The sequence below is a fragment of the Zophobas morio genome, unplaced genomic scaffold (genome assembly GCF_036711695.1).
Source record: "Zophobas morio isolate AGI-343-1 ecotype UQ-CSIRO unplaced genomic scaffold, CSIRO_AGI_Zmor_V1 ptg000010l, whole genome shotgun sequence".
In the NCBI taxonomy this organism is placed as follows: Eukaryota; Metazoa; Arthropoda; class Insecta; order Coleoptera; family Tenebrionidae; genus Zophobas; species Zophobas morio.
The window spans coordinates 7,575,072-7,585,905 of NW_026972115.1; the positions used below are offsets into that span (position 1 = coordinate 7,575,072).

Here is a 10,834-nt window from a genome sequence, read left to right on the forward strand (position 1 = left end):
CTTGCCGGCCATCTGCAGGAAGTCGGCGCTTTGGGTGGCAATTAGTGGAAATGTGGGGCTCGATTTGGTCCGAGAGCTTGGAAGCGGTTTTCGAGGAATTGGTTATTTAATAAAAAAAAACTTTGTTTTGTCGAAAATTTATTTCAATTATTTTAAAAATATAATAATTTAGGTTTAAATTAAGTGTTTGTTGGCGGTTTTAATTGGAGGTGTAGTCGTCATCGGCGTCCTTGGGGGGATCTGTGGCGTAGGTTAGCTCGTTGAGGAAGTACCTGGAATGCGGTGTATTATTGGTTGCCTATAGCGAAAAATTACTGGCGAGTTCAGATTTTTACTCTGATCGATGAGACTACACAGGATGTAATAATCATACATTTTCATTAAAGTCATCTACGTACATAATCCAGTATTGGGTTTTACCATACAGAGTGTGCCGTTATTCATTAAACGTCATTTTTATTTTTTAAATCAGGTACAAATGATCTTTTCCTGATTTACTAAATGATTTTTTTATTAATTTATAAAATTATTTCCTGTGCATTGCACACAAAAATGTACTCCACATCTGACACGAAAATAGAAAGCAAAGAAACAACTGACGTGACAAACGAGAAATAATTATCTGAATTTTATTGCGTAGAATTTGTACCTTCAAACTCACCATTTTGGCGCCTCTAAGCAGTCGAAATTGTTCGCCCAGTCGCAGATCCTGTACTCCTGGTTAAAACTCGTATCGTTCGCACACAGATGCGGGATCCTCCGTCCCTCGGGATCGCACATGTGGAAAATCTGGCAGTCATATTCCACGTCTGCGTAAAACCCAATCGCCCTATCCGCACAATCAAACGTAAAAGTAGCGTTTTCTATATCCACCCATCGTTTGCGAATTTTGTGGTAGAGGCATTCACTAGCAACAAAACAAAGCACTGCAAGAACTCATAATTTTGTAATCAAATCACCAACTCCTCGGACTCACCTGAAATACTTAAGATTCTTAACATTATCCTTCATCCAACCTAGAAGTATAAACAAGGAAAAATCATTATGATGCAGCGGAAAATCAACAATTAAGATTTTTTTTACGATCACGACTCAAGTGCATATCCTTTAGAAAGCCACAATTATGGATTCAAGCAATTGCACACTCAAGGACTCACACTATCATCCACACTAGAATTTCAAATTCCGCAAACAATTTCTACAAATTTCTCGTTCGAATTCACCGTATGAATAATTCACTCACCGTCGAATTTACGCTAATCCGGCGCGTGTTGGTTTTTTGGGTCGCGGGCACGCTTTCACTGAACTCGCATGATTTTGGCGCCCATCTGGTCGGAAATTATGGATAATGGCTATATACGTATCCCCCATCATGGCGCATCTTCCCTTCCCAGCCCATCCCTCCATCCGTGGCTTATGGATTTCTTGCACTTTCACTGGATGCTTTTTGTTGTTTTCTCGAAAGGCAAACATCGTAAAGTTGGATAATTTCTAATTGGCGTTATTACGACACGTGCAGAACCATCAAAGATCTAAGGGGTCTTATTCAATCGGAGACAATCAAAATGCGCTTTCAGGTCTTGGAGTTGCGATAATCGCGTTTTATTAAGCAAATTTCTCCGGGGAAGGACCAATTTTAGAAAAATTCTCAGGTTTGAAACGTCTAGAAAGCTACACAAATTAATTAGTAAACAATTTACTTGTAGCTTCACGCTAAATCACGCCTGTGATTCGAAGATAGGAGCTGTGTTTACAAATTTGTTAAAAATTATGCAAAAATCTCACAATTAAACTTTTACGGTTACGACTTACAATGACACCATATTACCAGCGATGCGATAAAGCGGAGGAAAGTGGAAATCTCACGTCTCGTCTCTAAAAAATTAATAATAATAATTAAAGATTTATGGTGGTTACAACATACTTCAAGGTTTCTTAACGGTGATGACTGGGGGTTTGTCTTTGATGCGGATGCTGAGGCTAGAGTTAGCCTCAATCAGGCTATGTCTCTTCGAATTTACAGACAAAGCCTAGGAGAGGCTACCTCTACACCTTATTTGTCGAGGCTCAATGGCCATATGTTCGACGACAATTATTAAAGTCGTTTGAAGTGTAATCTGGTTGTAGATCTAAAGTGTTGATGACATTGTGACACGGCTAAGTAACAAGTTTTGTAGACTGATATCGGGGTACTTGACGTGGTGATAAGACGAGTGATTAACGGGGTCTGTGCTGGAAATGACACCGTGTGTCTAAAATTTGACAGAAAAGTTAATTCGTCAGCGAACTAAGGAAAAATTTGTGAAAATTTGACCAAAATTTTAACAACAAAAGAATTTTGATTTTTTCGTATCATGGACTCTTACTTAAAAAATAATTTAAAATTCGACAAAACTGGTCAAAAATTGTAAAAATCTTCAGTTGCCTCTTTCAAAATTTGACACAAAATTGAGATAAATATCGTGATGTTGTGAGAAAAAATTCTGTCTGCAGAGTTGCTATTAAAAAATCATACAGTTTCAACCTTTATAGTTTAATGTAGCCCATGAAAGTCTCTCGTCAAATTATGTCCTCAACAATGGTACTCATTACAGAAATCACTAGATTTAAAAATTAAACGGGAAATGAGATCCATACTTTTTGTTTTTCAGAGGATTTTATTAAGTAAATTATTGCTAGTGATACACTTAGAAGCAAAATTTTGATAGCGCAGTTAGTCGATTTTGCATGATTCTGAAAATTTAAATAACGAGGTCAATCGATATATTTTTAATAAATTCATTTCTTCCTGAAATCACTAGAACTTATAAAAATGTGTATAGTTGGTTGCATACTTAAGCACGAGCAACAAACGGCACAATCACGTATTTCGTTATTAATATGCACATTATTTGGTTTATTTTGATATAAGTAATTAATATTTTTCACATTTGTGGATTTTACAATTTTCTTCTCGAATTTTGATACAGAACTGTCAAAATTCTACATTTTTTTATTAAAAGCTAGCTAAATCTTGTGAACGTGGTTAAAGAAATACGAAAAATTCCACTTTTTGACTTCTTGGATTTTTTTAAGGTGCTATTTCGTCTATTAACCCTACCATTTTACCAAAATCGCCAAAATAAAATATGCCAGATTTTGAAACGTTCAAAAAATTTTGGTGTGATTCGCATATTTTGAGAATTAGCCGCCATATTGGTTTCGGTTTTCGTTTCCTGATAACCGTATTGTAGCTACCCAATCCTGTTACTTTTTTATGCCTCAGATCGTCGAAATCTGTGTTTGATTTGTTGACGTTTTCCCGATTTTAGAGAAGCTGATATTTGCTTTTTCCGCGAGTAAAAAAAATATCAAAAATTTACATCATTATTTCAATAACTCCTACAGTTTTTTGAGAATCGGCAAAGAATTGTTACAGAATTTTACTTTGAGTTTTTATTGCATCAATTTTTCCAAAATCACATTGAATAACCTTTCGGAAAACGCTTCTATTGGTGAGGATATTCGAATTTCAGGATACCATTTCGCACTTTAATTTTGTGATTTTAACAACAACAAATCGGTACAATGTAATGCACTGTAAGACGTAATGTGCTTATAAATTACGCGATGAAGCATGTTTAAACATAAAACTTATTAAAACTGACATCACTGTCTATAATAACCGTGATAATAAAATGATAACAATAGACACCACCTAGCAGGAATTTATCGTCGTCGTTAAAGAATTCCAAACATAATTTCGTCACCTCGAAAATCGGTATGGTAATTATCACCGTCATGATTTTTCCTCCGCAAGAAGTCGTAAATTGTAATTTTACCAAATTCCAGCAGTTCCAGAAACACTTGAGTTTTTTCTCAGCGCCAATTGCACAACATAAATTTCCACTTTAAACCAACAAACTGCAACAAACAACAACACACATCCATCTCCCAAAAAAGAAAAGAAAAATTCCGCGGATTCCTCCGGCCCCAAAATTCCTGAAATATTCCACGAGCGTTCGTTCGTAAATGAAGAAGTCCTTGAAACATTACTCATTAACAAACCTACATGCACCGAATTGCCGAAATTTCCCGAGCCGCAGCAAAATGGCCAAAATCCACGAGTCGCCGCTTCCGCCGAGCGCGCTTTTTTCGGGATTTCCAGGATTTTCAAGGACCGCCCCCGGGGCCGGCGCCGTCCCGGTCCCTTCGTGCGCTTCCTCTTCCTCTGCTCCCGCAACATATGTTTGAATGCGGCGATCACAGCACTCCGCCGCCACCGACACAAGTTCACGATCACGCACAGCCGAGGTTAAAACTGATTATAAATGAGGGAGTACTACTCTTTATTTATTAATGTTATATAGTAAGTCGTGGGGATACAGATATTCTCTACCGGTGCTCCATTACAGTGCTACCACTGAAAGTTGGGTAGGTAACGGGCGCGCTTTTAACACTGACCTTGCCAACCACTAATTGCAGGCGATCGTTAAACGCTAAAATCGGCTCTTTCTTGCTTGTTTTCATTTTAGAGGAATGTGAACGGCAAGCCGATGTTTGGCGGTATTTCGAGCTTCTGTACGGGACGAGGAATCTGGACGCTCCGGGACTCTACCAGCGTCCTCGAGGTCGGGTTTTAACGCATCAGATTTAACGTGCTTCGCACATAGCTGGGGCATTTTTGCGGTTTTAGGCGGAAGAATTTTAATGAACTAGAATGAAGTGTTAAAATACTTCTAGGTCGTTTCACGGTTTAATGTCGTTTGACGAATTCATTGTTTTGTTGTTTTTTAGCATTTTTGTATCACACGACGCGGGTTGATGGAACGATTTCCGTTTTTTCTGCTTTGAACTACGTACGTGTTTTTTCGTTCGTAACCTGTTAGTTTTAAAAGCGTTTTAAAATTTTTGTGTATTAAAAGTCGATAAAAATGTTGTTTAATATACATATTGGCATCTGACGAAAACAGGTGATTATACATGAATAAGAGGTATTTTTCAGTAAACGTGTTTTGTCGTGACGTGGAAACGTTTTTTAATTAATGGCTACAAAAAGAAATTTCACGAAAACAACAGAAAATTTTTGGCACTGATTAATATATTCCGAAAAAAATATATTCACTGTTCTGTCTGTGACGAGCATTTTTTAGCAAAGACGAAAATATTTTAATAGTTTATTACAAAAATATGTATTATTTTTATTACACTGTCTATTTATATTCACTGCATTCGCTATGGCAACAAAGGTCGCTGGCTCTATAATCGTCACCTAAATCATGTCGATTTTATTTATTGTTATTTTTTTTAATAGCGATAGCGCCACTCCCTTATTTTTGTTGACTCTTTCAACAGTCTTCGCTTATCGTTCAATTCACGATCAAATTACGCTCAATACATATATATTTCTGCAGAAACAAAAAAACCAAGGTTTCCACTCAAAATTCTTTCAAATTCTTCCACAAACAAAACATCGGGAAGCCTCAGGACTTTTTCTGCTTCTTCCAAAGTAACACATCAAGAATCTTCCAAAATTAAAACACCAGGGACCTTTAAGATTCTTTCTACTTCTTTCAAAAATACAACATTAGAGGTTCTTAGGATTCTTTCAAATTCAACCAGAAATAAGATATCAGGGTCTTAGAAATATTTTCAACTTCTTTCAAAAATAAAACGCTAGGAACCCCGAGATGCTTCAAATTATAAAACACCAGAGGTTCCGGGATTCTTTCAACTTTTACAAGTTTAAAACACCAAGGGCTCTGACATTCTTTAACCTTCTTCAGTATATTAACACCAGCAGCCCTGAGGTTCTTTCAACTTCTTCAAATATAAAACATCAGGGATATCGAGATTCTTTCAACTTCTTCCAGCGATAAAAATACTAAGACCTTCAAGATTCTTTCACCTTTTTCCAAAAATAAAACACCATAGACCTCCAAGATTTTTTCGACTTCTTCCAGTAAAAAAAAACACATCAGGGTCCCTTAAAGTCATTCAGTTTCTTCCAAAAATAAACACCAGAGGCAGTAGAAGCAATAAACATACTAGGGACCCATAAGATTCTATCACTCCTTTTAAAAATAAAACACTAGGGACTCCTGATTTTTTTTTAAATTCTCCCAAAAAACCATCACAGTGGTTTTCGAGCTTCTTTCACTGACTTCCAAAAATAAAACATCAGGGATTCCGAGATTATTTCAATTTCTTCCAAAAATAAAACATTGGAGGTCCCCAAGATTCATTCAACTTCGTCCAAAAATAAAACACCACAGGTCATCAGTAATCTTTAAACTTTTTCCAGCAATAAAAGCACTAGGAGCATCAAGCTTCTTTCAAGGGACCCTTAAGATTCTATCAACTTCTTTCAAAAATAAAATACCAAGGACCCGGGAAACTTTTTCAAATTTTTTCAAATATAAAACACCAAGGATCCCAGAGATTTTTTCAAATTCTTCCGAAAATAGAACCGCACTGATTCCTCGATATTCTTTCAGTTCCTTCCAGAAATAAAACATCAAGGGCCTTCGAGATTTTTTCAGCTTCTTCCAGCGTTTAAAAAATTGTGAAGGGGCAAAACCAAAAAAGTTTCCATCGACACCACCACCACATAAAATAATTATCCACTTTTCAATTAAGACATTCAACTTTTAAAACTGAAAAAAGAAGATTGACAGATATTTTAAAAAATAATTAAATTCATTCTTATCCAAGCTGATTTTTGTCTTTACCTGTTTATTATTTTTTATTAAATCAAACTAAAATTAATTGAAATTTTGTTTTATATTCGGTCTGCGTATTGTTTTAAGCTTTGTCTTCAGATATTTTGTCCTTCTGCTGTTATTTCATCCACATTTCCAAAATTTTTATTTTCATGAAAATCAACTTCTCATCCAGTTCTGGGTAATCTTCATAGTCAGCACCGCATCATCTTTTAAATATTTATATACACGATCTAGGTAAAACTCGCCATGGTTACAGTTGGAACTGATTTTAATGATGATGTAATGGTATTCTGTAACATGGGGCGTTGTTTTAACTGTCTAAAGTATCTTCTCCCATTTCAGAAGATTATTAAAAGCAAACTCTTGAGGCGTCTTAGGTTTCTTATAAGGAATTGTCGGACATTTTTCAATGAGATAACCTTGATCTGCTAATAATTGCATTGTTGTATGATCATAAAGTGTGACAAACCGTGTTATTTTTCCAAATACGACCATCAAGTACAGTTGCTGGCACTCACACTGTAAAAATTTAGTGGAATTTTTTACATTTAGGAAACTGATAAAATATTTTCAGTTTTAAGTAGACAACTGATGGTAGTTTTCAGAAATTTATTTAACCCTAGTAATAATTTACACTGACGCTATAAACTAAGCCCCACGAAAATGGCAAATCGTTGTTTTAAGATTTTATTGGATTGACATTCTCCAAACGGTAATAACTGTTTATGTTTGTTAGTGGAGATATTTCAAGCGCCACTCCGGTGAACGTGAAGATAAAAAAATCATGCAGACTTGATTTTACAATATTCAGGAAGAGATTATACGATTTCTCAGAAGTGATTAGCATAACAACAATAAGATAATGATTAATAATAAATAAGCACACCTCTGAACACATAAACTGTTTTATTTCCATTTAAACCGTAACTAGTCAACTACGTCAAAGTCATTAAAATCCAAATTCCCCATGAGCGACAACTTCAAACCAAAAACATCCTCCAAGTGCAAGTACATTTAGATACTGTTAGCGAACCTCCAGCACCATCCAAGCATCCCATCAGCGGTCGCTAAGCAATAATATAATAATAGCGAATGTGCAATAATGACGACATAACAACATGACTTTATAATAACATAAAAACTGGTTTCTTGCAGCAGAAACTCGAGGTAAGTAGATAATTCCGAGAAGGATAGTATTTGGATGTTTACTACATTTTTAATTAATTGCCATCCGGCGACGTTTCGACCCCCCCTACCATCCCAAAGCAGCATTTATGCAAATCTCGGTAATTGGCGGAGATTTAAACCGAGCAAAAAAACCGCCACACAGTTCGAGTATCGCAAGTTGCGGCACGCAACTTACGGTAGCCGCGCTGCACCGTGCTACAGATCAGGAGTGGTATAGGTCGGGATACTCGAAATTTCGGATCCGGATGGTAACACACGAAACGGTCGCCTTTTGACGCGGTTTAAAAATAAAGATCTTCTAATACAGGTTGTTATTTCTGTAATTATATGCGTCATCGTCGTTGTTGTTGTGGAGGCATCAACATCACAGAATTCGCCTGGATGGCGTTTCGTCATTACTGTGACAGCGCCACTATTAATAACCGGATTCCTCGAGCCAGGTGATTTGAAGAAGTGGCGGCGGTTTTGCAGAAAACGAGAACGAGGATGGTGGAAGGCCTTCCCGTTGACGGTATTTTTAGAACGAGAGAGGTGGCTTGGAAGGGGTAAATTAATTGTCGATTGTGTGTGCATAAGAATAAATATGAATAATTGCGGTGGAGGCTAATTACGTCACGGTAAATGTATGGAGTTTTTGTTTTCTCACGTCCTCTACGGTAATTAGGCGATTTTGGCGGAGTTTTTTGTTCGGAAGAATACGGAGGTTTTTGCTTCTTTCATAGTAAATTAATTTTTATGAATTTTTTAATAAAACACATTAAATAGTACGGGGACATATGATGAAGGTAGATTACGTGCTGCAGAATGATTTTGTGATAAGTGGTGGGGGCCTCTGATGCTTGCTTTTTCAAAAAAAAAAAAATTTAAAGAATGTCGGGGGTCGCTGGTGTTTTATTTTTGAATAAAGCTGAAAAAAAAAATCTCTGTGTGTTTTATTTCTGGAATAAGTAAAAAAATCACAGGGGCCCTTGGTGTTTTAGAACGAAGCACTTTACGCTTTTGACAGCAACTTTTTGTGGTCTTCAAATTACACGAAAAAGACCTCTTCTTATAACCTAATTTAAGTAGCTGTGTTTAAGTTATTCGAATTTGGATGTTTTTGGAATATTTTTAACACCTTTTCGCTTTCTCCAAATATGCGCCGAACAGTAAAGTAATACTCATAGCTCATCTAGTGAAAATAAAATTTTATAAGCGGTCTGCTTTGATGTTTTATTGTAATAGTTAAAATATGTAACGTGAAGTGCATATATGTGGTGAAAGTACCAAAAATATGGTAACCCATACCTGAAGAAAATTTTTCTGGGAAAAATAGGTTTGTATCCAATGGTGGGCAACAATCAGTAAGTACTTGCAATTTTAAAACTAAAAATGTGCTAATTATAAAAAATGTTGATCTTGTAAAATTAAAAAGTGTGCGCACAGCACCAATCACCAAATATTCAAACACGGCAAAACCCAGACAAAATATGCAAAAAATGCAAAAATTCTGCATAAAATCCCAACTTTATACTTTTTTTGAAAATGTTCGAATCGATATTCCAACACTGGCAAACCTGTTTGTAACAAAGAACTGTAAAAAAACACAAAACTCTACCTTCTAAAGATACATTTATTTGTTAGGAAACACGATTTTGTGACCAGGGTCGTCCATCCACGCCCCAAAAATCCAATTTCCATTTCAAATCCAACCCTGGTGTTTTTCCTCACGTCTAAAACCAAGTTTACTCTCAGGTTGTAAGGCGAAGTCGAAATCTGGCAGGCGGCAGCGCTCGAAGCCGGCGGTCCGAGGATGAACAGTTTGGCGCCAGAGCCGGATTCGACTCTGGCGGGTCTTCCGCATTGTCCGAATCGTGCGTGTTATTTTCCCCAAAAGCGGCCGCAGGACAGGACCGTATCTTCCTGTCTCCGGCGATGGCAGTAGGCGTCGCTGCTGCGCATACCTCGAATTCCTGCCGGTGCTGCGAAGGTCGCGGCTGGTCGCAAGGCCTTGTTAGGCGCCACCGAAAGCGCAGCGGCGGCGCCGCCGAATTCACGCCCGGGGCGCCCCCACAAACATTCGCGCGAAGTGGAGCGCTGTTGCCATAACAAACAAAGAACTGAGTTTTCTGTCATTTCTGTACAACCAACACAAAAATGTATTGTCAAAATCTTCTAGAGTTTACGAAAATTGGACTTGACCTCAGCTGTCGTCTTGTGTTTTCAGTAAAAGGTCGTCGCCTCTTCGTACTCTTTACTTACGGGCCACATTCGGTCGCTGCTGCCATAGCGTCATGTCTTAGTTGTCTCTGACTGCCTTTGTTTCCATACAAAAAGGTACTATAATAAGACGCCAGGAACGTACTCTGCAAAAGGAAGTTCGTAAAAGGTTAGCAAGGAAAAATCGCTAGCTAATGACATACATACTGTTCACTTTTGAGGTTTTTTGTGCGCTTCAGTGACAGTAAACACGTGAAGAAAATTGCGCTCGGAAAGTAAAAACAGCAAAATTATTCTCATCAGTCTTTGAATTTAAATATGAAAGTCGTTGCAAAATTAAAGCGTGAGTCACGGCATCGAATGTGTTCTCATTTTGATTCTTGGAAAAATCTCCGATGTCTTCCTAGCAATATTTTGCTTTCCAGTGTTGGCAGTCCTCGGGCTATCTGTGGTTTTAAAGATGCTAATTACGCAATAACTATGCAGTTCTTGGTATGTGAAATAGCCTACCTGTTACACAATCAAAAATAAAAAATCTACGTGAAGTAGTTTTGCCACAATAGCACTTTTTTAGAGGGATTGTCAGAAAACTACTGTGATCCTTTCCAAGGTTTGATGACGTTATCCCAAAATATTGATGATTATTGTTAGACAGAATTTCGCTCTTGAAGTACATTAAAAAATCCCGCTTTTGTGCTGAATAACAAAATTTGATTTTGCGGATTTTTTTATGATAACCCTAT

At 37.1% G+C, this 10,834-nt stretch overlaps 1 protein-coding gene across 3 annotated transcripts; it reads right to left on the reverse strand.

Annotated features, from left to right (window-relative positions):
* Positions 1-121: 121 nt before the first annotated feature.
* LOC135126371 (U-scoloptoxin(01)-Er1a-like) lies at positions 122-2,363 on the reverse strand. 3 transcript variants are annotated; one of them, XM_064052375.1, is made up of 5 exons: positions 1,925-2,361; positions 1,244-1,875; positions 977-1,016; positions 662-926; positions 122-272 (listed from the first exon to the last, which is right to left on the reverse strand). In XM_064052375.1, the coding sequence occupies exons 3-5, from the start codon at positions 999-1,001 to the stop codon at positions 200-202; spliced, it is 363 nt and encodes a 120-aa protein (XP_063908445.1). In that variant the 5' UTR covers positions 1,002-1,016; positions 1,244-1,875; positions 1,925-2,361; the 3' UTR covers positions 122-199. The 3 variants fall into 3 exon arrangements, with proteins under 3 accessions (XP_063908445.1, XP_063908446.1, XP_063908443.1); XM_064052376.1 differs by having other exon boundaries at positions 662-907; positions 1,244-2,363; XM_064052373.1 differs by having other exon boundaries at positions 1,244-2,361.
* Between the last annotated feature and the right edge of the window lie 8,471 nt (positions 2,364-10,834).

Coding starts and splice junctions, on each gene's coding strand:
- LOC135126371 (XM_064052375.1), bottom strand. CDS start 1,001: ATGTTAAGAATCTTAAGTATTTCAG. Junction 927..976: donor AAGAATCTTAAGTATTTCAG/GTGAGTCCGAGG, acceptor GAGTTCTTGCAG/TGCTTTGTTTTGTTGCTAGT. Junction 273..661: donor TGCTTAGAGGCGCCAAAATG/GTGAGTTTGAAG, acceptor ACCGCATTCCAG/GTACTTCCTCAACGAGCTAA.